General features: G+C 35.6%; 1 protein-coding gene across 1 annotated transcript in view; it reads left to right on the top strand.

The window, feature by feature from the left end:
• The window catches only part of ptprn2 (protein tyrosine phosphatase receptor type N2), a 166562-nt gene extending 162610 nt beyond the window's left edge, over positions 1-3952 (top strand). Inside the window, exons 22-23 of the mRNA XM_039655454.2 lie at positions 1148-1221; positions 3262-3952. Coding sequence (XP_039511388.2) covers positions 1148-1221; positions 3262-3333 — 146 coding nt within the window. The 3' untranslated portion in view covers positions 3334-3952. The remainder of the gene's footprint in view (positions 1-1147; positions 1222-3261) is intronic.
• Positions 3953-27667: the final 23715 nt, after the last annotated feature.

Genomic DNA, 27667 nt, shown 5'->3' with positions numbered 1-27667 from the left:
AGCTGCACTCGCTCCCTTTCAGAAAGCATCTATAAGGATTCCCGCTTTTCTCTTTCCTTCACCCTCAAACTCTCTCTCTCACTCTCTCTCTCTCTCTGTCAATCTGTGCAGAAGGGAGGGGGTAGTCTTTCTTTTCTTTTTGAAGAATGAATGAATGAATGAGAAATAAGGCCTTGTTAGACCTCTCCTGCTCTCCTCTCATTTTTGAGAAACAACAATGGGCCTGTAGAAAAAGTCATTCAAGCTAATGGTGAATGGGATATTTCTCCTAATCAGCCTTTTCACTCTTCCTGCCTTGTGAAAATTTTCATATTCACTTTACAGTGTGGGTTCAATCAGTGGTAGCATTGTAAATTTGTATGGACAAGAACAACAGCTCTACATGAGCGCTTTACCTCATGTAAACTGAATGCAGGTTCAGTATCTGTGACCACAGTCTCAGAATCTCCTAACGTAAGTGATTAATGTGTGTTACAAGTAAAATGATCTGCAGGCATTGGCTAAATCTTCCAAATAAACAAAGCATAAAAGACTGCCTGGTGACCTACAAAATCCAAATGAAGTGGTTTTATTAAAACAAAATAATACATGGTATATGACCGCATCAGTATGACTAAACTGGCTAAACTACTGCTTCTATGCATTATTAGTCATGCATAAAAAATATATCAGCATCAACACCAGCGGACGATATTGTTCTGTTTACTCTAAGCGAGCTGCAGTTTTGTCATCCACCACTTTAAATGCTTGAGCTCTATGGATTCTTATTGGCTGTCGATGTTTTTATCATTCATCTGCTGAAACAAAAAAAACATTCTGAAAGTGATTCCAACGTATTGTATCTTTGAGCCGTTATCGTTATAGCTGTGGTGTGGACTCTGCTATTATTTTTCTTTTAGAACGATTTATAGAACTGTATCTTTATTGTTATCGTCCTTGGTGTGAATGGTTGGTTTTCATGTTGTTCTAGAATAAACCGTGAAGTTCTGCTAGATACTTTCCATTTATTTATTGTGAGCTAAAACAAGAAACAGTTTTTGTCCGGCGAATGTAATTCCACAGAAAAAGAGTGAGCGCTGCAGAGAGAGGAAGATGATCTGTGATTACGCGCAGTACTTTGAACTCATGTTGTGTGGCTCTGTTGCAGGTGCTAAAGAGATTGATATTGCTGCTACCCTGGAGCACCTGAGAGACCAGAGATCAGGCATGGTACAGACCAAGGTAAGACGGCATGTAAAGCTCTCCACTTAAAGAACAGCATAGAAGAATGGATGATGGACGTCAGGTTTTTAGGTTCTCCGGTAAAGATTTTATACTTAAACCAGAATAAAATTAAATAATTCTCTCAATAAAATGTAAAAAATATTATTTCAAATAAAAAAATAAAGATATGTTCTGTGAGAAAACTAAAATGTGTCTTTTAAAGACCCCCCCCCCCCCTCCATCCCAGAGCCAAACTTAATTACATTAGCTGCTGTTTATAAAAGATAAAGCTCTGACTACCATACCTGGTTAGACACTGTCAACTGAGATATTGAGCCTCCATGCATTGTGGTGGAAAGATATCATTCAGTATGCAAATCTATTTAGAGGATACTGAAAATAAAGTTGTAAATATTAGGATTATATTAGCTTCCTCCCTATTAGGATATTTTTATTCATTTTTCATGTATTCAGGTTATTGAATACGATTTTTGGAGAAATCAACCTACTTTACACAATAATCAGCTTCTTTTGCTTTTTTTTAGTTAATTTATCATGATGTTCGACAAATTCATTATATACAAATAACAGCCATCCTGTTTATAAAGTAAATTTTGATGGATTTCTAAAGAAACGGCAAGGTAACAAAATTTACCAACAACCATCTGAATTATTTTAAAATAGTAATAATGGAATAATGAAAAAACCTTTTCAGCTGCCTTTTTTATCAGTTCAGAGTCACATTGTAGTTAGTATGTGACTGCATATTTTTGATTTTCTGACTGTGATAAAATACCTGGCTCACTATTTTGAATATTTAATAGCAAAATAGTATTAATATTACTATGAATTGTGATTTGAACTGTGTAATTGAAACTAATGATTGCTCTTGTACACCTTAGGACTTGCTGTTGTGTTTTGAGTCACTTTTAAATTAACCGTGACAAATTTCATTAAAAAGAAAAACATAATTTATTTAATTACTTACCTTAAGCCTAACATAACAGGTTGTTCAGAAGTTCTGTTAAATGTGCTAATTTCTGGACTGTACAATACAGTAATCTTGTTTTATTTCTGTACTGGGCTGCTCAGTCAATACTTCATTTCTGTGTTGCTCCAAAAGGTAACATATGTCTAAAGGGCCCTCCACTTTTAGAACACTCTTAAAGCGGGTACTCCTGTGTGAAATTGGTCTGCCTCCTAAAATCCATTCTCCCCTCTCCATTCCTGGCCCAGAATAGGAATGTTTTGCTGCTACTTGAGCTCTCGGCTTTTGTTTACCTTGGAAGGGAACCTCACAAACGGCTTGACTGATCAGATAAATATCCACAGCAGTACCCTATCATGTCTGGAGAACATTGAGGCATTAATGTGACACCATCTAGTGGCAAGATGGTGACATTTACACTTTCCTATGCAGTTGCTTTTTTTCTTTCCAAATCACCTTGTACTGTATATGACAGTGAATAATATTTGTGAAAATGATCAAAATGTTCTCTAGCGCAAGCTGCTACAAAGTGAAATAATAAAATAGTTGTTTAGTTTTTTACTGACCTTACCTTTACCTTCACTCTAGACTTTGTGTTTTTAGAGACTCATTTTTTTGTTGGTTCAAAATACTGAAAAGTGCATGTAAACAATAATGCAAGAAGGTTTTTTGACCGTTTCTTGTTTTGTGAAGCTTTGCATCTAACTTAACGCCCACTTCAGCTAGTTTATTGTCCTGCAGTGGGAGGCTTCAGTTTCAAACGTTAGGTTTGAGGATCGCTCTTCAGACGGTGATCGATCTTCACGGGTCGGCCCTCGGGGAAGAGACAGACTTTGAGTCATAGTTTGAACAGAGCACATTAAGTCACACATTCTCTGCAGCTTTAAACACACACATCTACACAAGGAAAGTGCTCACATTGGTTCTTCTGTCTGCCCTTTTTTTATTATCGTTATTATGTTCTCCATTATCCTCTATTCTGCAAAATCTTTGGCATCCGTTGTGCTTGGAGTAAAATGTAGATGTTTTTCCAAGTACTTAGCTTCCACTTTCTCTTCCTCTGTCTTCAGGAACAGTTTGAGTTTGCATTGACTGCTGTAGCAGAAGAGGTGAACGCCATCCTGAAAGCTCTGCCTCAGTGAAGGAAACTTTCACAAACACTTCCAACATGTTTTCTTCCTCTCTTCTCTGTGTAACTTAGATGATTCTGAAAATGGACAACGTCAATTTCTATCCAGATTGTATCGCATAAGACATTTCTTTGTACTCAGTGTGTCGACAATTCAATAGCAGTGAAATAATTGTTTAGAATGATATGCAACTAGCCAACAAGGCATGCAATCATAGATTGTATTTGCGGCTCGAATTGGTGTTTACATACCCACTAGTTGTGCATATGAAATATCTGAAATATAAGTGTTTGTGTGAAGCAGATGTGATCTTAGCGGTGTTGTATTACACTGTATTAGTCCACTGCAGTTATGTTCTTATACAGTGAGTTCACGTGACTACACTTTATAGTTATGGATGATATACTAATGCGAAAATGAGAATACTACAGTATATTACAGTGCTACAGTTGTGATCTCCTTGGAATCAACTTTCGTGGTTGTGATATAAACAGATTTTATTACATATAGATGAATTGATACATACAGAATAAGCCATGTGATTAAAAATGGTCTGCCAAAATGTTATTGTACATATTATTTTTGTGTGTGCAATATATAAAAGTAACATAATAAATCTGAAAATGCTGAAGCTTGAGTGATAATTGCATTCATTAATCATTTTGCGTATAATGGAGGGAGAAAGACAGAATGAGAGATTTGGGTCCAACAGCTTTCTTCAAATGAATTGTCACTCCTGAATTTCCGAAATCTGTTCAGGAACCTGGAGGTAAATAAGAAAAAAAGGGCCGTTTACTCTTCCTTGAACAATTAATACAGACTAATGTATATACATAATACAAATGTATTATAGTCAAAATTATTTTGAAACTTTTCTCCTTGACGCATACATAAATATTCACACATCTTAATTTCCTGTCTGCAGTGCTATTATTGACAGCACTTATGACGCCCATGTGCCTTCCTGCTATTTCTGTGTTGATTTGCATTCTATTTGCATATGTATCTGTCGCTTAACCTGCGTCTTATCAGTATGCAACCAATCTCAATGTAAGGGGGGCATGCTAATCATTTTATGAATAACTATATGGTAACCATAATTGTGCATGTTTAATTGGTCGTCATCAGAGGGATACAAGTTTATTAGAAAAAAATTACGGATGGTAATTGCTTCCTGCAGCAACTAGAGCATTATGCGAGATTGTGATATTCTGTCGTCTCCCGTTCAGGGAATTCATATTTCCTGGTATCGTTCAGCACTGCTAACACGATTAATTATTGCGTTTGGCGACAACTAGTTTAACTCAAGCTGATTTTTTAATTAACTTAGTTTCACTATCATTTATTTTAAAATTCATCCATTTAAATTGTCCTTGATCATTTGCATTCTGATTATTCTCCTCTGTTCCAGGTTGCTTAAATCAGATTGTCATTATCTATTTTCTTTTCTCTCTCTCTCTCTCTCGTTTTTACCAACACGTTGTCAAAGAAGAGGTATTACTATTAACATTATCAGTTCTAAATTATTCGATTTCATTACATTCACTGACACACTAGAACTGCAAAGAATGGCCTATTTGCATGTTTAGCTTGAAGGACCTCAAGTGACCCAAACCTTGGTTTGGAAGTAATGGGAGTTGATGTTAGATGTCACAAGTATAACAAGATTCAAAGCTCATCAGAATTACATAATTTGCATGAATGAATAAAAACACAGACTCAACTCAATCTAAAAGACGAGCCTTGCGGATGATCACTTAATCAAACAAGTAGCATCAGAAATGCTGTTTTGTGGAATATTATTCAGAGCGGAGAGATGAAAACAGCATTCTAGTTGGTTTAAGTTAAATCGGGACATAGGCATTTTACTGTAAGTGATCACAATGACTTGGGTGTTACTGTAAGAGCTTTACTTCAACCACTGCATTAAAGGAAGCTAGAAACTGCATATTGCATAAAGACATAAAACTACACAGAACGCACACACTGACAGATAGAACAAATCAAATGACCAATCAGTTCTTATCTAAAATACATTTGGAATTTGTAATGCTGGCCACAACTTGTTAAATATAATTGAAGGCAGAGATACACTTGTGGCACATGATTAAAAGCATAGGTAAATGTTTTATTACTAATGTTTTTAATGCCATTTAATAATAGAATGCCTTTGCTGTGTCTTGATTTTAGATAGTTTTAGGCTTGGATATATAGTGACAATGTTCTTAGCAAGTAAATCACAATGTAATATCATTTAAAAGTGTAATTATTTAAACCCTTGTGTTTCCTGTGTTTATTATCTATGGTCAGTTCATCTCATGTGTAAGAGTTCCCACAATATTCTGATATCACTTACTGAAAGTGAGATTTTTCATCGTGAAAGGACTAAAAGTTACGAATAGAAGTTCTCAAGAGTATATGACTCAATCAGAGCCCTGTAGTGAAGCTCACTTAGAAAACCAATTATCTTTCTATATTATTCCCAAGTCCCCTCTAACAATCACTGGCCCAGTATCCCAGCTCTTTAAGAGGACCCTTTTCAATAGGAGATTCCCTTCAATAGTACTTCAAACTCAGTTCAATCCAGCTCATAATCATGTCTTTGCACCCGTAAGAAATAGGCTGAGTCAGACCAAAAATGATGGCAAAGAGAATCTCATGTTTAAGTGGTTTGGTATATATACAAACTTGCTGAGGAAATGATTAAGACACACATAATGACACGCTCTAAAAATTGCTGGGTTGTTTTAACCCAACTTTGGGTCAAATACGGACAAACCCAGCCATTGGTTTAAATTTTTTAATTAACCCAACGTTTGGGTTTTTCTCCATATTTTACCCAAATTTGGGTTAAACCAACCCAGCCTTTTTAGAGTGCATATAAAACAGCTTAAATAGTATGTCCACCTATATAAGATATATTTAAAGAGCCAATTGGCTCTGTCAGAAATGAAGAAATTGAGTCCGTCTGGGCTGTTTGACTTTCCTTTTTGGAGACCAGGATGCATATTTCCAATTAATGTCTTTAGGCATTGTGCAAGGGATCTGACATGATTCACTGGTATTAAATCAGAAGGTCTTTAGATAATCTAGCAAGCACTTATTGATTTACCAGCAACATTTCTAAAAACGGGCTGCTTTTAAAAGGACCTGTTACATCAATAGGTGTCTGCACAGGTAGCCAGTTTTACCCCTAAAAAACAATGGTGAACCCTTGTTGTGTTTGGCTTGGACGACTTCCAGAAGAAGCATGTGGGAAGTGATCCAGGTCTCCTTGAGATGGCTGACTGAAGCTGGGCTTGTTTTCTCCCATCTGTAATGAGAGGGGAGCAGATTGCAGCAGTAGCGTCTCATGTCTGGCCAGGACCTCTGCTCGCTTTGATCTCCCATAAAACACAAACAAGCTTTTTAAACATGGTGCTACAAGGCAGAGACTCTCACCATGTTCTCCACTGCAATGGAGAACACTGAAAACTATTTATTTAGTGAATAGAGGAGACATGAAAAGGAGTTTACACACACACATACACAAGTGTTCCCACTTACCCAATGCCTTCATATGCTAGAATATGGATGGAGCTCTTTATGAAGCATATTTCATACCCTCAACAGACTCTTTGAGAGACAGTGTAATGCAAAACAAATGAGGTTGATTTTAGAACTATTAAACATTTTTCTAAATAAACTTAGCAAAATTAATTATTAATTTAATCACACTTTAGTTGAGGGTCCAATTCTCACTATTAACTATTACTTTTGCTCAATAAACTCCTAATTACTGCTGGATATAGAATATAGTCATGCAGAATAAGGCATGAATATGCTTTATGAGTACTAATAAACAGCCAATATCCTTGCAATATGCATGATAATAAGCAACTAATAGTGAGAATTGGACCCTAAACTAAAGCGTTACCATTAATTGTATTGCTATTATTGATATTATTATATAGCCAGGTTTATTAAAAAACATGCATAACATTTGCATAATAACCAGTTCCAAATTCCAAAAGGTTTGTGGGAAAGAAATTCATACTTTTGTACAGCAAGAATGAATTAAATTGATGAAAATTGACAGTAAATACATGTATAATGTTACGAAATATTTGTATTTCAAATAAAATTTCTATTCAACAAAGAATCCTGGAAAAAAAAAATACTAAGAAATAGTAAGAATGATTTCTGTAGGACCACGTGGCACTGGAATTTTTGCTTTGTCAACACAGTAATAAATAATATTTGAAAATATATTAAAATAGGAATCATGCATTCATGCAAATGTACAGTAGCCTATATACATTTTGGTTACACCAGATGATTTTACACCCAAGGTGACTTGCTTGTTGAGGAAGAGAGAGTTGGATAAGGGAAATCTCCTGATCTGAATAAGAATCTCCTCTCATTACACCTCATGCTCTCACATGGTTATTAACCATGGAGGAAGCACAAGGAGGGGCTGACAACACAAACAAGGAGAAAGGGGAAAAAAACTGACTGACATTTCACAAGCTTTCATCTCTGTCCCATCATGCATCAGGGGACACTTCTGGCATTTTGTCTCCTCTTTTTTCCTCATTTTCATCAGTGTCGTCGACGGAGGTCACCTCCGTGACCCCAATATTGCAAACTGTCACTCAGAGTAAGTGAGTTTATCAACACACATCTAATCGGCCAGCCTTTCCACAGGGACTTTAACCATCTGCATACTGAGATTGGCTTTTCCCTCCTTTTCCTGCTCTGAGTCAAGGAGGCGTCGCCCTGTGCTCGCATAATTATCAACGATAAAGAGTGGCGCTAACAAGAATGTCATGGTATATTAGTGTCACTGATGCGTTTAGACACCTAAATAATATGGATTCTGTGGTTGAAAGTCTGAGGTCAAGGATGATATGGGTTGCTCAAGAGGATATTTACAATTCTGAAACTTAAAGGTGCTGTATGTCATTTTATGACTGAAGCATTACAATATCAGAATATCCTTGCAGATATTTAGGAAACACTAAGTTCACATACTCGCTTCACAGAAAAAGCAAAGCTACAGCCAGTTATTTTACTTCAGAATGTGTGTTCCTTGGCAGAATGTCTGTTTTTGTTTTTGGTCTGTGTAGTCCCACTCACTGCCTATTTACTCTGTAGTATTTTGACACCCCCTGGCTGTCAATCGATGAACAACACTGCTTATTGCAGCCATTGACACAAGCAAACGAACTGGGTTAGAGATGGCAGATTCTACCCAACCTAAAAAGCCTCAGCATCCATCTGTTCTGCATATCCAGAGACATATTAAACACGAATAAATCAACTCATCAACTTACAGAGTGTGTGCCCGTCGCTTTTTATTGTCAGTTGCGTTCATTCCTGTTGCATGTCCTCAATCTGGCAACCCGCATGAGCGTCGAGTCAGAGGAAGAGGTGGTGGGGGAAACAACTGTCTCCAATATTTAGAATTTAGACTGCAGTACCCATTTCAACCACTAGCTGTTAATACTACACACTGCACCTTTAACAAATGATCATATATGGTAAGATCTGTGACTCTGCAGAAACACCAAACAAGCAGCAGTAGTATAAATAAGCAGCAGGAGTACACAAAAATCAGGTGCTGATGTGTAATTTAGGCAATAATTATGTTCCTGCTGGCTTTTTTGGCATGTGTCACTATTTGTTTCAATTTGGGGCTATATTCCAGATAATTGGTAGGTTTTACAATACGCGTGTGACCTTATTCTCCCCCCTACTGTTGCGAGTGAGCTCTTTTTTTTTTTTTTGTAAGCTTTTTTTGTGAGACCATGTGCTGTCACCGTGTAGGTGTGCATGTGTTTCTGTGTTAGTGACATTGAAACAGCAGGCTCCATATTGTCCTTCATCTGTTTATGGTAATTATGACTTTTGTAACTTCTCAGCACAGGAGGCTAGTCGGTCCGATTCCATACGAAGGGTTCAAATGCTTTATTGGGGAACAGCTGCACTAGTTAAAAAAACAACAACAAAAAAAAAACCTTTGTATCTAAGCATGCGTGTGTTTTCCTTTTCTTATAAAGGATGAAATATCATGCGCTTGTCACGGCAAAATCCCTCCCTATGTTCATTGTGCAGAAATTCAATAACGTGTTATTAAAAATGCTCGCAGCCATTGTAAAGACGACCCGCACGTTCAGACCGAGGTGGAGAGCTGATTACGCATTTTAATGAGACTGTGATTCACGGCAAGAAAAAGGTGAATAAAAGACTGAAAAACAAAATGTGTCGTGCCAAACAATAAGCTGCAAGAACTATATCTGCATTCTGACAAAGTTGCATAAAACACTGGAAAGGGCTGCTCTGATTCTCAGGCTAAATGTGGAGGACATGTCTGTGTGTAACTTTCCTCTTCATATTGACAGCCAAAGTGGTCTAATAAGGGTCTCTCTCATCCTATTTCACATTTGCTGTTAGGCACATCCTTCTCTCTTCGTACTCCAGATGTTTTTTCGTCTCATTTCATCCCTATTCCTCCCCAATTTTCCTCTGGACCTATCATATCTGACGCCCTTTCTCCCTCTCTCAGTGCCTTGTCACTCATCAGTGGCTAATCTCTTAGGTTAGTGGAGGTCAGGTAAGATCAAGAGGTCAACTCCCTGGTCCTCCTGCTGAACAAATAACAGACAGTGAACTCTGAACCTCGCCTTTGCATGAGAATCAACATCATTTTTCTGCAGCTGGTTACCACAGCAACCAGGACACTGCCAAACGCCTGCCCTAGGGTTTGAGACACCCCCCTTCTCTCTCTCTCTCTCTCTCTCTCTCTCTCTCTCTCTCTCTCTCTCTCTCTCTCTCTCTCTCTCTCTCTCTCTCTCACACACACGCACTTACTCCCCTCTCATCTGCATCACAGATGAGTCCTCTCTCTACTCTGCACAAAAAAGAGGGGAAAAAAATCATTCATCCATAATTCATTGTGTGTGTCCCACCCCCCTTCCGGCACGACACCCCATCCTAGTAACAGGAACCTAGCAACAGCAACAACTCGCCACTCTGCTTTCAGCCTATGGGCAACTTTCAAATCTCATCAAATTCAACCAATAGGGTGAGAGAGGAGAGGAGAGGAGTGAAGGGGAGAATGTGTTTTTTCTAGACAACTGCTACACAGTCAGGGTGTGTTCCAATCGTCAAATAGTACCCTGAAAAGTGAATTTCAAGAGGGATTCATATACAGTATATCAGTATGGAGTATAGCATCAGTATAGTATAAATCACTTAAGATATGTGTCCACTACAATGTATGACCATGGGTTACACATTTATGAAGGTACATCACATTTATTTACGTTTGAACATTACAGTGTTTTCACTAAATAAAAGGATTTCAAGCATGTTGATTTATATTTACTGATATATAATGTAATGATATATATTTACATTATAAATTGTAAATAATATACATATTGATGTAATTACTGTTTTATTTATTATATCAATGCTATTTATATAATAATATATAATATTTATATAATAATTTTATTTGCAGTTCATAATGTCATCATGTTTGATGACTTTGCAGGACATTCCAAACTAATCAATCTTGGGGATTGGACCAATATAAATATACAGTTTACTGTATAAAAGTCTTGGGCATGTTAGCATTTTCATCAAAAAAAAAAAAAAAAAATCTTTTGTCCTCTGTACACTTGCACATAGTTCCCTTTCATTGTCACTCCGATCATCCGTTGGATGACGACGAATGTGGTTTTGGACTTTGAGTATACAAAATGAGCCAATGGCAAAGAAAATGCCATGGGTCTGCAGAATTTGCATGGCGTAACTCTGCCTTACCTCGTGGGTATAAAGGAGGGTGCCGGCAACATGTTATGTTTTCGCTTCGGAGCCAGGGGTATCTTTTCACTCCACAGCCATTTCCGACTTCGCTCCACGAGACGAGCCCCTCTCTCCGTTGTTGGTGTGACGTGATCTGCTGAGTTCACATTGCCTGCTGTCTTTTTAAAGACGGCTTGCCCGTGCATTTCTAGTTGCAATCGACTCATTTCCGCGCTTTCCGCTGGGCCTCTTACCGTGGGGATCGTCTTAGTTCAGAGAAGAAACATATCTGCATGTTGCAGGCGTGTCATGATTCTGCCTTCTTGTCTTTGATTTTCTCTAGTCGTGAGGCAGGATCATGACAGAATCATGTTTTGTGTGCAAGCGCATGGCCTGTTTGGGCCATGTGCTTGTGTTGTCTCGTTTCTTTACTCCGCCCCCTTGTTATCCTCGTCTCGTCATTATTGTCTAGTCAGTCTCACCTGTCCTCGTCATTAGTGTTCCCTATTTAATCCCCTTGTGTTTGCTGTCCTGTGTCGGTTCATTGCCATATGTTGCCAAATGTTATCCGTGCCAAGTTTGTGAGTACCTGTCAAGAGTGTTTGTCCTGTTTATCTATTGCTCGTGTCAGTCGTTTATCTAGTAGAATTTTGTCAGTACCTTGTCTAGTCAGTCACCTTGTCAGAGTCTTGTTTTGCCCCCTCGTGGGCTTTGTTTTCCCCTTTTTGTCCACAATAAACTATTTGTGATTGCACACCGTCTGCTTCTGGGTTCATCCGACACCCTTACCATAACAGGCGTCCTATACCCAAGAGGTAAGGCGGAGATACGCTGTGCAAATACCGCAGAATCATGGCATTTTCTTCCCCATTGGCTCGTTTTGTATACTCAAAGTCGACAGGCTTTCTAAGCAAAACCGCATTTATCGTTATCAGATGGAACGTCTCCGTTACCTACCAAGGGAACGAGGGTTACATGCGTAACTGAGACGTTTTTCAGGTAGCTTTGCAGGTTGGTTTCTTCAAACGTCTTGGACATCTTGCTGCAGTTCTTCTGAATTTAGTCTGTTTCAGTTTTTGTCCTCATGTTATCACAGATGGACTTGATGATGGTGAGATCAGATCTTTGTGTGGATACAAAAAAAAATTTCAGACTCCTTGTGCATATAAAACTCTCACTGGATGATTAATGGCAAAAGCAATATTTGGAAATGTAAATTGGTATTTCCTACTGACACACTACGGCAAACTATATAAATATAGTTTGTATAGATTTGTGTAGCCACAGAGTGTACAAATAACAAGGTCATATGAGACACAGCCCTCTTTTAGGCATATAAATTTTGGGAACTATATTCTCAGAAGGCGAAGCACTGCTACTTGGGCAGAGTGATTACCACAGCACCTGAGACGCACCGTGGTGAGGAGCAGAGAGTTTGTTCAGAGTTGGAGTAATAGTGTCAGCAATTACTAGATAGTAAAAGCATAGTTTACAGTCATGGGTGTTCATTTTACTGTAGTAGATTCATTCATTTGATCAGTGGGTGGGACTTCACTTGCAGATACTGAAATCAATATCAGCCATCTTGTTTGGAAGCTAAGCTAACAAGCGCCATTGAGAAACAAAGTTATGACTATGATGGAAGAAACTAAACATGATATGGAAGCTTATATTTTGAAATTCTGCTGCTCGAATCCGATGTTCGTGGCTGTTGTGGGAGTTGTTGTCTTACAGCTACAAATGCGCCCCTCAGTTATTTTCTGCCTTTTTGAGGTCAAGAGTGCACCAAATTTAAAAATTATTCTATATTTCAACTATATGTATATGATCCGCTTTCAATAAAGATTCATGTTGAAATGGGTGAAATGCTCCTTTGATTCTGTACGCGCTCAACTCTTAACACACGCTCGCTCAACTTGGAACAGTGTTACAAGTGTGCCACAAAATCAACCAATCGGAAAATTAAAGGTCAATTGTGATTGGCTGTTTGTCTCCAATCAAATCGCTAGTAGAACCAAAGCCCGTCTGGTCGAACTACTACAGCAACCCACTTTATATAGGCAAACTGGACTTTAAGGAGAGAACATGTGCAAATAAAATTGTAAGGGGTGTCCTTACCTTCGAACTTTTCCCTTTACCATTAAAATGAAATATATATATATATATATATATATATATATATATATACTAAAAGATCATTCTAAAGAAATTATAAGTATATTGAGAACCAGATACCTCACTCTTCCTATCCCACCAAAAGCTAAATTAACTAATTTTAAAATGAACTCATTTTAAATGATATTTATCCATGTAATGTGTTTCTGAAACAAATGTTTAATATTGCTCAGAATAATTATACCTTCTGTGATTTGGAGATGGAGACTTTAGAACATTTGTTTTTTGATATGTAATTATATAAAATCCTTTTGGGGTTTGGTCCAAAAGTGGATATTTTAAAGGGACTCTCAAGCGCCAGTGTTAGAGTTTTGTTAGATTAGATATGGGGTTGTATTGAAGGATAAAAAATTGACTGGATGTATAACAGTCTAATTATTTTAGCTAAGCAGTTTGTACATAAGTGTAGATTTATGAAGGTAAGACCTTTGCTTTTGGTTTTTATGGCAGAGTTAACTCTCTACCTACAGTATAAGAAAGCTTTGAAAAATATAAAAACAGGACAAGCCTTGGAGGTTTTCAAAATTATACTCAATTTAATAACTGATTAGACCTCTGTGATATTTTATGTTCTATTTATTTATTTACGTATTTATTTATTTATTTATTGTGTTTACAAAAATCTTAAATTGTTTTGATATTGAAGTTATGTATTGTTAATATGAATTTGTAATGCCTGATTTTGATTGTTTAATAATAATAATAAATAAATAAATTATTTAAAAAAAAAAACAGCATCCCGCAAAGCTTATGAAAAATAAATAAATAAATACCTTACTACAGCAAGACTAATGGATTAAAACACATTTTGGTAAGTATTTTTTTTTATTATTATTATTAACTTAAAAGTGCCTTGTTATTTGAGAGAGCATCTGTAAACTGTGTGAGAGGGGTTATTATTGCACGTTAATATGGATAATAGCAAATACATTTATTGAGCACGGAATTGTTTTTTCTTTGCTCATTATTAATTTCTGTTCAAAATATAATGCACTGTGCTTGCAAAATATGCTGTAGTTCTCTGTGCTCAAAACGTAATTACTCACTCAGGAAGGATTGAGGCACACATATGACGCCATAGGTTTGAGGCCCCCACAGGCCCGCGGGGCAGGTAGGACCAAAGGGGTTACAAATGTAAAGTGAATTTTATAAAAAAAAAAGTTGGTTGTCCTTTAAAAATATAGTTCAGCTGTTCTGCTCTGCTCTGGTACCAATGGACCACAGCTGAATACGGTTGTCACTCCTTGTTATGACTTTAAGGGTCATGTGTTTGGTTTGGGGTGTGTTCCTTTTCTTTCTCAGGTAGTGGCCCCTCCCCCCATGTCTCAGCTGTATGAGTTAGTGGCAGCAAGTGTGCCTGATCAACACTCAGGGTGCTTCTCATTTCTTATTTGTGCATCCTCGTTTCCTTTCCTTGCTTCCTTTCCTTGCGTCTCAGCTCCACCCCCTGTAGGACGCGAGGGAAGGAAGCGAGGAAAGGAAAGGAGGACCGAGGAATCGAATAAAAGCTTTTTTATATACATTGGAATACTTGATCACTCGAGCGTCACTCCACAGTGTCGACCAGCAGCGCTAAAAGGATCTGCCCTTGGCCCCTTATGATGCTGAAGTTTGGTTATTTAATAAATTCATAATAAATAATAATAAAGATAGGCTATACTGTTGAAATATCTGAGATGTGTGGTTTATAAAAACTGCAAAGGTAAAGTATAAATTAAAAATGATTGTGACGTGACCGATGTGAAGGGGGAGGAGAATTGACACGTGCGTCACGTTTAGTGAATATAACAGTTCCGCGTAGGATGCATCTGTGTATCCTCGCTTATGACTCCTCAGGAAGCCTCCTATCTCCTCGATCCTCGACTCCTCACGGTGCAATTAGAGAATTGAGATGTCCTTCAAGATGGCTGAGCTCGATCGCTTTCCGGGTCATAGGAGGGAGGACGGAGGAGCGAGGAGACGAGGAGGGATATTGAGAAGCACCCTCAGTGCTTGGAGGATAAGAAGGCTTGGTATTTTCTTCACAGTAGCTCTCTATTTGTTTTGCCCTTTGTTTTACCACACTGTGATCTGCAGACCAACCTCATTCAACCAGTGCGTTGAACCCCTTGAATATTTTTGTGAGTTCAGAACAAGAAGAAGGCGTTTGTGGTGAGAGAGGCAGAGCATCAGCTCATCAGCCAGCACACGTGTACATTTACTATGGCTAAAATGTTAACGTATTAACTATGACTACATTCACACTGTCAGTCCAAATCCGATTATCTTTGTATCCAATTGGAATTTGATCTAAAATGACCAACACACTCCTGGTCGGTCTTCAAGAGGGGGAGACCGTGAGAACCGCCTCCTCCAAAGGGAGGCTTGGTACATTTTTAATTTTAACACATGTATTCCCAATGGAATGAATGAGGACCTGACTCTAAGCTGTTTCCTGTAAACATATTATTAGTATTGTATTATATGTTGTATCGAAATATGAGTCTTTGTCTTTCATTAATGGACTCATTGAAACATTGGTAACATGTGCATCATTTTAAAATCATTGGTTGATGTGATTATGGGTGTGTCAACTGGTGTGGGTATATAAGATTGAATCTTTGCACACTGAAGAAGGCACGCGCCGAAACGCGTTTGTGTAAAATTAACTGTTTATGCAAAGTGCGGCCTCTTTCTTCCATATACACTCTAAAAAATGCTGGGTTGTTTTAACCCAACTTTGGGTCAAATATGGACTAACCCAGCCGTTGGGTTAAATTTTTACATTACATTTTTAACCCAACATTTCGGGTTTGTCCATATTTGACCCAAAATTGGGTTAAAACAACCCAGCATTTTTTAGAGTGTATGTACTCTAATTATTAGGCCAGCACTCTTAAAATAAGTTCAAACTATTGAGTGAAGCCTGCTCCAACCGCCATTCATTTAATATAATATAGACACAATGGCAGTTCACAGTGTTTTATCTCTATTTAATGCTTTGATTGCAGTAGGAACAAAGGAATTTTTCAGTCGATTAGACCTGCACATCAAGACCCTATACCTCCTTCCTCATGGCAATCATTTAAAGTGGGCATTCAGGATATTAGTATCGTCTCCAATAAGTTGCATGATTCTAGAAAATATACTAAAGTAGGCCTACATATTATTTTAAAGTGTGTTAAAAGTTGTATTGTGAAAATACGTAAAAGCATGATGCTGCTAATATAGGCTACTTTTAATATATTTAAAGATGGTACAATTTCTGTTAGAATATTTGCAATGTTGAAAAAATGAACATATTTCAAATACAGTAAAGTATACCTTTTTCACTTGGGTTGGGTAGTAAATAAGTTGACGTAGTTGCAAAGTTACTTAGTCAGAATGTCTGTTGGATGGGCATCAAAATAAAGAGTTAGCAGATATTAAGCTGAGACAGTTTACTAATACTCTAATGAGAGTTAGTTGACGTAGTTTAATATAAAATTTAAAAATAAATAAATATGGGGATAAATGTAATAAGTGTACATTTATTTGCATATTTATTTATTTGTTTGTTTGTTTGTTTGTTTGCTTGTTTATTTATTTATTTAACATTTTTAGAGGTTTGGTCCTCCATAGTATAAAACGTACTTAGGCCTACATGTATAGTTAGAATGTCTAAAGTGGACCAAAATAAAGTGTTACCTCATTTTAATCTTCAAATATTTCATTTCCCTGAAGCATACAGTATGAGAAATGTTACTGAGAAATGTTGAATCACAGATCAGACTTCCCATAGCAGTCCTCCACATCGTGAATTAAGCTGTGGCCACGGCAGGCCGGTTCCCCTTAGATACACAAAACAGCAAGCTAATTACTGTGTTAAACCTATTCATAAATCATGTCTGCTCATATTGAACTAATGCCTCATGAGATGCTGTGTCAACGTTTTCTTTTGCACGAGTGTGTTAACTACGAGACATGCAAAAACAAATTAATGCAATGCTTGCTATTAAGGATCAGTAAATAAAAGCGCAACTGAAGACACAAGCACAGATAACACTATTTAGGGAGTTTTTATGGCCTTTGTTTCATGAGTTGGCTTCATTAAGTCTTAAGGCTTAATGAAGTTGAACATGTGGTAATTCGGGTACAATCTTAACACTGGTAAAGGGAAAATGACGTTACAGACTTTAAGCCTGCATTTTTGCTGACTTCGTTTTGAATACTGTACAGTATGTGCTAAAGAAATGACTTTTTATTTATTTATAGTTTTCTTCAGCGAAAGTGACCATATTAATGAATGATTTTCTCATCTGTCTGTGTGTGTGTGTGTGTGTGTGTGTGTGTGTGTGTGTGTGTGTGTGTACTTGTCTACCTATCTAAGAGGGGACTTTGGTGTCGTTACACACTCACTAACAGGGGACCGCCGAGGGAAGTGGGGACATTTTTCAAGTCCCCTGTTAGCTATGCCTTAAAACATGTTAAAATCAACTAAAAAACGCTCTGGTGAATTTTTTTAACTTTTGACCAAGTGGGGACTAACACACGTGTGTGTGTTTAAGCCCATACTCAGCAGCGCTCCTGTAGGCTGGAGCAGGAACTGCAGTGGCCCATTAACACACGTCGTTCACACTTCTCTATTGTCTGAATGGCTGGCTGTCCCAAAGCCTCTGAGACTGTAGAGCTGCTTAGTTAAGGTACTTTCAGTAAATTTAATAACCCCACACTAGTAATCATTAGTTAAGCAATAGTAAATGCTTAACTAATGAAAATACAATTATTAAAACACATTATAGATATGCTTTTAAAACAATATTAAAGAATTTATAGCTTTATAGCTGTCTTTATAAATTGCTGATTATTGGTTTAAAAGCATATCTATAATGTGTTTTAATCATTTTAATTCCATGCTTTATTAATGAACAATTTATGATTTCTAAATAAAGTATAGCATTATAAACCATAATAATAAACCAATATAAAGTTATTTAGGAGTTGTCAGTGGTTTATAAGATCACTTAGAAAGTGAGTAAATGATTAATAAACTATTTCAATGTGCATTCATGCATCTTATTATTCAGACATATAGTAATAGTTACTTAGTGTGTTAATACATTTTTAACATGTATTTCTACTGTAATCCAAGGTTAATTCAGGTAGTTATCAACCATTTAGTAGTGGTCAGTTTACTATTTTGTGAGCTCATCTAAAGTGAGGACCTGTTATGCCTTGTAACGCATTTATAAAAGAGATTTCAAAGGCTCAGTTAAATATTTGTATGTTCTTTTATGTTCAAAGTGTTGTGTTTGTTTCCTTTTTCTGTTTAGAAGAGAACTGAGCCTTTAAATCTAATTTATGAATGCTTTACAAGATATAACTATTCCTCACTTTAGATGAGCTGCCAAAAAAAGTTAACTGACCACTACTAAATGCTTAACTTCTTGCATTTACTACATTTAAATACACTTAAGTGATCTCATGAATCACTGACAACTCCTAAATAACTGGTTTGTAAATAATGTTATTCTTCATTAGGAAATTATAAATTGATCATTAATAAAGTATGAAAATACAATGATTAAACACAATATTATGCTTCTAAATAAAGAATAAAGCATTTACACAAGAATAGAGCATTTATAGCTGTATTTATAAACTTCTTATTAATGTCTATTAATGCTTTATAAATTACAGATAAACTATTTACTAATGATTAACTAATGATTAATAGCATGCAGTTATTATGAAGTGCCCAGCGGCAACAGTTCGAAAGCAGAGGCGAGAAGACGCCTCTTATCATTCATAATATTATTTTTTTCTTATTTAACGCTCTCTCTTCATAGATACTGTCTATGCTTGGTTATAGCAGTCCCTAACAATTTACTTGCCATTGTTACTTTTCTTAATAATTTTGTCTGTACCTCAGTAGCAATTCCATACTAACAAATAATACAGAATATCATAACACTTTCGATGAAATTCCTATAAAACATCAGAAGCTTTATGTTGTGGACAATACAGGAAAGTTATTGCTTTAAAAAATTAATTCTCTGTTGTGGCTTTATACTTACAGTATATGATTGGTCCACATATCGCATTTAAGCTTATTGCCTACTGATAAGTTGTATTTGACAAATATACAAATAGTTGTATTTGACTATATTTTACATTTTACAAGCAGTTTTGACTGATATGTGTGCACTGTAAAACAATTATTGTTGGTTTAACTTAAAAAATGAAGTTACCTGGTTGCCTTGAAACTTTACGTTCATTGAAATTGAAAAATTGACTTAATACAATGAAGGAGATTGATTTTATAATCAGAAACTCAAAATATTATGTCATCTGAACCACATACATTATCTAAGTTGATTTGACAGAAGAAACAACGTTATGATAACAAATCATGATTTTTTTTTTTTTACAGTGTATATTACTTTAGTTTGAAAATTACTTCAATTATCTTTTTAACAGTTAACTGGTTTCAATCTTATTTATGGAACAGAAAGTTTTTGTTCAGGATAGGTCATTTCTTCTGTTCTGTCGCTCACCTCCACAGGGATCGATCTCGGCGCCCTCCCTTTACTCGTTCTACATGCTACCATTGGGTTCTATATTTTAATAAGACATGGTGTTGCCTTCCATTCTTATGCTGAAGACACCACAATATATATACACCTATTAAGAGAAATGATCCGTCTGCTTCCATTTCTCTTTTATTATGCTAAGATGAGGTTACATCTTTGCTTGCAAAAAAATTGTGTCTTTAAATGAACACAAAACTGAGGTGATAGTTTTCCCCACTGATAATTTTAAGACCACCAGCATCGCTTTGAGGAGCTTCTCTGCATTCAGATCTATGCGGGATTAGGTGTGCTTTTAGATGGGCCTTCAAAACGTGATAAATATCTTCCGTAACTGCATCTAGTTTATCAACTCAATAAAATCAAGCAGAAATATCTCTTTAAGGTATAATTGCAGGTCTCCACACAAGCTAAACTGTCGTGATCTAGACTCTAGATAAATAAAATGCAATGGCAGCAGTAAGTCTGGGGAATGCTTATAATTCTCCTTTTGGTTTCAATTATGAACATGTTTCAATTCTTTTTAACAAGGCATATATTTCATAATACAATTATAAAAAGATATAACATTATTTGATATTAGCATATTAGCAGCAGTATATAACAGTATATTAGCAGCAATTACACATTGTTCCCTTTACCATCAAACTGGAGAGCCTCTTTTCTGTAATGAAAGACCAATCTTATGGGTTGTGGTCCCTCATATTGGCCAATATCAGTAAAAAAAAACAACAACCTTGTTTCCCTTAGGGCTTAAATTACCCAGATTTGTTTATTTTTTATCATTACATTTTTATCCTGACTGACATCAGGTGATGCTTGTAACCCAATCATAATCTGTTAACCCACAACATTAGAATGTTATATTCCCATTAAATTAAATTAAATTAGAATGTATTTATTTCTAAATACTTATCACTTTTTTAAGCTCTTCACTTCAGCTTCACTGCAGTACATTTCACATTCAAAACGCATTAAAACTACCAAAACACATCATTCATACATATAATAAACCAGACCGTTCTCATCCTTTAACGTCATAGAACGCTATATGCAAAAACGGCGCTATACTACGCACATGGCACCCTTTATCATTAATATAACACGCGAACCCAAGTCGTCATAAATCCTTTAGCGTAAATATGATACGCAGACCCTACCCCACACCTAAACTTAGCTCTCACAGCACGTGTTGTATTAATGATAACAGGTGCCATGTGCGTAGTATAGCGCCGTTTTTGCATATAGCGTTCTATATGACGTTAAAGGATGAGAATGCGTTGAATAAACACACACACACAACAGGCAGCAATATGCACTATTTTTTGCTGTTCAGAATTCGTTGGTTCATGTTTATATGGAAGACTTAGACTTGTTTTCGTGTTTAGTTAATTCTTAATTTTTAAGTGAGTGAAGAGTTTTGAGAAGTTGTTCAATGTTGTATTATGTTCAGAGTTTTAGCAGTGTTGTGTCAAAGTGAAATATGTAGTTTGGAATATGTAGTCACTGAATGCATTAATACAACTCTAAAAAGAAAAACAACAACAAAAAAGCAACCTGTAATAGCAGCTGCAAATGGGGCCTTATTTATCACTCAGAAAGAATTAGTGTTAAACACATTTACACAAACTCTAGACACAGAAGGATCATATGTTCCCCACATCACACCAGGATATTTCACTCAAAATTGTGAAATATTTCACTCATTAAGTGTTTGATTTACTCATTCAACTGATGTTCAAAACAACTGTGTAGTTACAGTGCTGCAAAAAAATGCAGACATGTTTCTTTATAAAATAGCAGACACAATACCACTGATATTGAAAAAAAAAGATCTAAATCAACTTCTAGGTTTGGGTGAAGTGAGAGGGTCACAGAGACAGAACTAAAAACCTAATTTGTCAAATAAACTCTAAAAATAAAAGATATTCAAGACTGTGGTATAAATAATTGGATGATCTGACCATAACTCATACTATCCTTGATTTTCTAACTTAGGACATTTCCTTTGTGTGTGATTACACCGCCCTCCCCCACACTAATTTACATTTCAATGCAGGATGGCTTGGTCTAGTGTCTAGGTGTCAAGGTGTCTAGGTGAAGTGGCCTGAGTGTATAATACAGCTACCAATGTTCAAGAATCTGTGCAACTTCTCAAATAAACTACAATAAACTAGAGAAAACGTTGGGATTTACCCTTCCAAATTTATTTTGTAACATATTCTTTTGTAAAAATGTATTTAATAAATAAATAAAAACAAGAAGTAAACTACTGTTAACTGCAGTTTGTTACATTATCCATGTTTACAATACTGTAATCCCTGGTACTGTCGATGAACAGAAATCAAAAGATCAAGGGACAAATTATCAGTATATTTTCTAGAATCTCGGAGTGAAATGGGCTTATGTGACAAACTGTGGATCATTTAATTTTGCTTTGGAATTTTTTTATTCAATGGCGTCTTTCAATTTACATGAATGTATTTCACACTTAACACAAACACCAACAGAACTTTATGTTCTTTAAAGACCAAATTGCACATCTTTACATTCTCCAATCAAAACTGATGTTCAAAACCTAACACAACATGAATAAGACCAAAATTTGCAATATTTATACAGTAATACCATTTTGAAATATAATCTGAATTAAAAACAAAACAAAAAAAACAATTATATTTAACTAAACACCTCCACAAGTGTTTGTGTTAGTCTCAGTTTAATCACCAATTTAATCTATACAAAAGGGGAAAATTAGGAATAATTTTGTGCAGTATTGTAAACATGGATAATGTAACAAACTGCAGTTAACAGTAGATAGTCTAATTCTTGTATTTATTTATTTTTTAAATACATTTTTACAAAAGAAAACATTACAAAATAAATTTGGAAGGGTAAATCCCAGCATTTTCTCTAGTTTATTGTAGTTTATTTGAGAAGTTGCACAGATACTTGAACATTGGTAGCTGTATTTGTAAGCGCTCAGGCCACTTCACCTAGACACCTTCCAGCCATACTGCATTGATATGTTAATTAGTGTGGGGGAGGGCGATGTAATCACACACAAAGGAAATGTCCTAAGTTAGAAAATCAAGGATAGTATGAGTTATGGTCAGATCATCCAATTATTTATACCACAGTCTTGAATATCTTTTATTTTTAGAGTTTATTTGACAAATTAGGTTTTTAGTTCTGTCTCTGTGACCCTCTCACTTCACCCAAACCTAGAAGTTGATTTAGATCTTTTTTTTTCAATATCAGTGGTATTGTGTCTGCTATTTTATAAAGAAACATGTCTGCATTTTTTTGCAGCACTGCAACTACACAGTTGTTTTGAACATCAGTTGAATGAGTAAATCAAACACTTAATGAGTGAAATATTTCACAATTTTGAGTGAAATATCCTGGTGTGATGTGGGGAACATATGATCCTTCTGTGTCTAGAGTTTGTGTAAATGTGTTTAACACTAATTCTTTCTGAGTGATAAATAAGGCCCCATTTGCAGCTGCTATTACAGGTTGCTTTTTTGTTGTTGTTTTTCTTTTTAGAGTTGTATTAATGCATTCAGTGACTACATCTTTCAAACTACATATTTCACTTCGACACAACACTGCTAAAACTCTGAACATAATACAACATTGAACAACTTCTCAAAACTCTTCACTTAGTGATCACACGATCAGTCTTGGCTAAACTAAGATCTTTCGATTTACATGAATTGATTTCTGGCAAACAAAACTTGATTTACTGTACAGGCACATGCTTACATATTATTTCCAAGACTGTTATTTAAGTTCAAAACTTATCAACACAAAAATGAATAAGATATTTCTACCGTATTTCACACTGAAACATATTCTGAATCTAAAAAAAAACTGAAAAATTAAGAAGTAACTAAACACATACACAAGTCTTAGTCTTTCATGTAAACATGAACCATGTAAAATGCTTGACATTCTGTCCACCTCACTTTTGAAATGATTGCTACGCCCCTGATTCCACATCCCCCCACACTCATTTACATTTCAATGCAGGATGGCTGGAAGGTGTTTTAGGTAAACTGGTCTGAGCGCTTACAAATACAGCTACCAATGTTCAAGTATCTGTGCAACTTCTCAAATAAAAACTAGATGCAGTTGATAAACTAGATGCAGTTACGGAAGATATTTATCACTTTTTGAAGGCCCATCTAAAAGCACACCTAATCCCGCATAGATCTGAATGCAGAGAGGCTCCTCAAAGCGATGCTGGTGGTCTTAAAATTATCAGTGGGGAAAACTATCACCTCAGTTTTGTGTTCATTTAAAGACACAATTTTTTTGCAAGCCAAGATGTAACCTCATCTTAGCATAATAAAAGAGAAATGGAAGCAGACGGATCATTTCTCTCAATAGGTGTATATATATTGTGGTGTCTTCAGCATAAGAATGGAAGGCAACACCATGTCTTATTAAAATATAGAACCCAATGGTAGCATGTAGAACGAGTAAAGGGAGGGCGCCGAGATCGATCCCTGTGGAGGTGAGCGACAGAACAGAAGAAATGACCTATCCTGAACAAAAACGTTCTGTTCCATAAATAAGATTGAAACCAGTCAACAGTTAAAAAGATAATTGAAGTAATTTTCAAACTAAAGCAGTGTTCATTTTGACAACAAATTTTGATTTAGTTTTAGTCTTTTGACTAAAATGCCATTTAGTTTGTCATATTTTAGTCATCTGAATTGTTTTAGTCTAGTTTTAGTCAACGAAATTCAATATGATTTTAGCAGCCTGGTCTCATTGTTAATACGTAGGTATTTTAAGTTTTTTGCAAAGATAGAAAACATACTTTTTTGTACGTTTGGATAGATGCTGAAATGTATAATATATACGTATTTGCAACATTTAAAAGTAACATTATTATGTTTTTACAGCTACAAAACGTTAAGTATTTACGTATATTCTATGTCATAAAGATATCTGTATATATCCCTTTTTACCATTTTATGTAAGATCCCATAACCCTAATCCCAAACCTAAACATAACTACACTGTAAACGATTTCTGTTGTTTTCACAGGATTATACAGTTTTTGTCAACAGTTTCTTACTGTATAATCTATGTACAGTAAGTTACAGTAGAATTTAGTTGTTTTCACAGTATTATTTTGTTTTTTCAACAATTATGTACTGTGCACACAGTTGACAGTATGTTACTGTAGAATTTCAATGCATTCTGGGAAATTATCAGTTACTGTTAATCTAAATACAGCAGTGCAAACTGACCGCGAAAAACTCGACACACAGTTCCACGGGTAAAATTGCTAGACCTCTAATGTTATTATTCTTACATTAAAAAAAAAAGAAATGTAGCACTGGGCCAGTGACCATTAACAGCCTTAATTCAGTGTGCATGAGAGCGCATTTGAATTTTGAAAGAGTTTGTCGTGTCAGTGGTGCCGCTGTCTTTTCTGCCGACCAGGAACTTCTTCATCTGGTAAGTAATAATTATTATGGATTCTTGCTATAACTTTAAAGTTATATAGAATAGCTGACCACAATTTCTGTATTCAATTTAATCTATTCTAGACATTTTACTATAAGATGTACAATTTGACACTCTTCAATGTAACCTAGGGACATGTTACTGTCAATTTAAATACATAAGTACGAAATGACTGCGAAAAATAACCACAACAAGCTGCCATTTTATGAAGAACTCTTCAGTTCCCTTATTCCCTCTGTGAGAGCGCGCAGGCCATGCATCGCGCCGCTGTCGTCTGCAATGTTTTCGCCATAGCCTACATATGATATATCTGGTTAGTAATTTTATATTTTATGCAAACCATATCAGTTACTTACATTAACGGATTAAGGTTAGAACTGGCCGCGGCATGAACTATATGAAGTTACTTGATTAAATGTGATTTTATTAACATGTATATCATATATAGCCTCTTATAAGGTCAAAATGGTCTAATCAGTTTTGTTATTTACCACGTTATGTCGGTGGAAACGCCTGCACGTTCATTATTTTATAACTTTATAGGGTTGGGAATTGAAAATCGATAAATGTATCCTTAAATCTGATATCCAAGGTTAGGATTCGGATTAGCCTGTTGTTATAAAATTAAAGTTTCGATTCCTCTTATTGATTTTTTCACGCTTATTTTTGTGTAAATCCTGACCTGGCAATCTGCTATTTAAGTTAACGTTAATGTTTACCTCAGTGACAGTCTCTACCGCAGCGCCCAAAAAGTGCAGTTTTGTCCAAATACAAAGCTATGTGTGACATTTACAGTATGGTCTGATATCGTAATTGTTTTTATAACTATGTGTAAACTGACATGTAACGTTACTTATTTGAAGGGAAAGACGCCCTGTCAAGCTTCTTTTGTCATACGATGTAACTTAGTATCACACAAGCAAGATTGACGTTTTCACGTGACCGTAAATGAATTGATTTTAAACAGTCCAACAAACAAGATAGTATTAAGTGAACTACACTTTAGACATCATTTTGTCTGTTTTTGCTGTTTAGCTAAAAAAAAAACAACAACAACAAAAACGCTTTTACTGTAAAAACGTCTCGTCTGTTCTCCTTTTCCACAGGTGTGAGCTGTGCATATTAAGAAGACCCCATCCATCTTGACGACCGATGAATTGTAAATCTAATCTAATTTAATTATTCTATTTATCCAACTACTACTACTATACCTTGGCCAAATACTGACCCACTGAGAACATTTTAAACAGATTATTTGCTATCTGTGAATTTTGAACAGATAATTGCCTATCTGCAAGTTGTTAAGAATTGTTCTGGTTCAGTTGCATAAAAGCTTGGATAGAGAACTTCCTATTGCAAATGTTAGAACATTAAGTCTGCATATAAATGATTATTAATACCGTAATGCAAGTTTTTCATGGCACATGTGCATGATGATATTGTTTTGTGTTTAGATTTTTTTAAAGGACACTGGATAACACACTCTAAAAAATGCTGGGTTGTTTTAACCCAACTTTGGGCCAAATATGGACAAACCCAGCCGTTGGGTTAAATTTTTACATTGCATTTTTAAGCCAACATTTGGTTTTGTCCATATTCTACCCAAAAATTGGGTTAAAACAACCCAGCATTTTTTTTTTGAGTGCAACTTGTCATTTTGTAATACTCATCTGGATTGGTGGTTTACTCGTCAAAGCTAGTTTATACATTTCTCCCAGCCCTGCAAATCTGGTCCTCTAGTTATAAAGGAGCCCAAAACCCTTTAAAATCAGCAACAGACCATCTGACCAGTTAGACAGTCTATCTCAAACCAATAGACTATCTAGTTTAAGCCCCCCCCTTTCTAATAGATTGATCAGATAGCGCCCCTTTAATCTTTTCTATTTTACCTGTTCATAATCATTTTTGCATGAATTGAAACTCATGATTGTTCATGATTTTCATGCATGATTTAAATTGTATTATATTACATTATTATTATTCATGTATTTAATTTTATTCATGTATTTAAATGTATATATGTAAATGTAATTTGAAAATACACAATAAACCTTGAGCAGTTAAAGCTTCATTTGTTCTTTTTTCTATTTCCTATAGTGCTACTGTGCAAACATGTAGAATATGTAGAAAATCCATAGAAATATTATTTTAACTGTTAAATAATACTCTATTTCTACGGATTTTCTACATATTCTACAGGTTACACAGTAGCACCAAATAAATACAATAACATTTCATAACTGTATAATACTATACAGTATTATTAAAAATTAACAGTGTAATACTGTACTTTAATATGGTAAGAAATTACAGTAAAATAATGTTATTTGATTTTACAGTAT

The sequence above is a fragment of the Pimephales promelas genome, chromosome 1 (assembly GCF_988280905.1).
Source record: "Pimephales promelas chromosome 1, fPimPro1.hap1.1, whole genome shotgun sequence".
NCBI classification, from domain to species: domain Eukaryota; kingdom Metazoa; phylum Chordata; class Actinopteri; order Cypriniformes; family Leuciscidae; genus Pimephales; species Pimephales promelas.
This window is presented reverse-complemented; position numbering and strand designations above follow the sequence as displayed.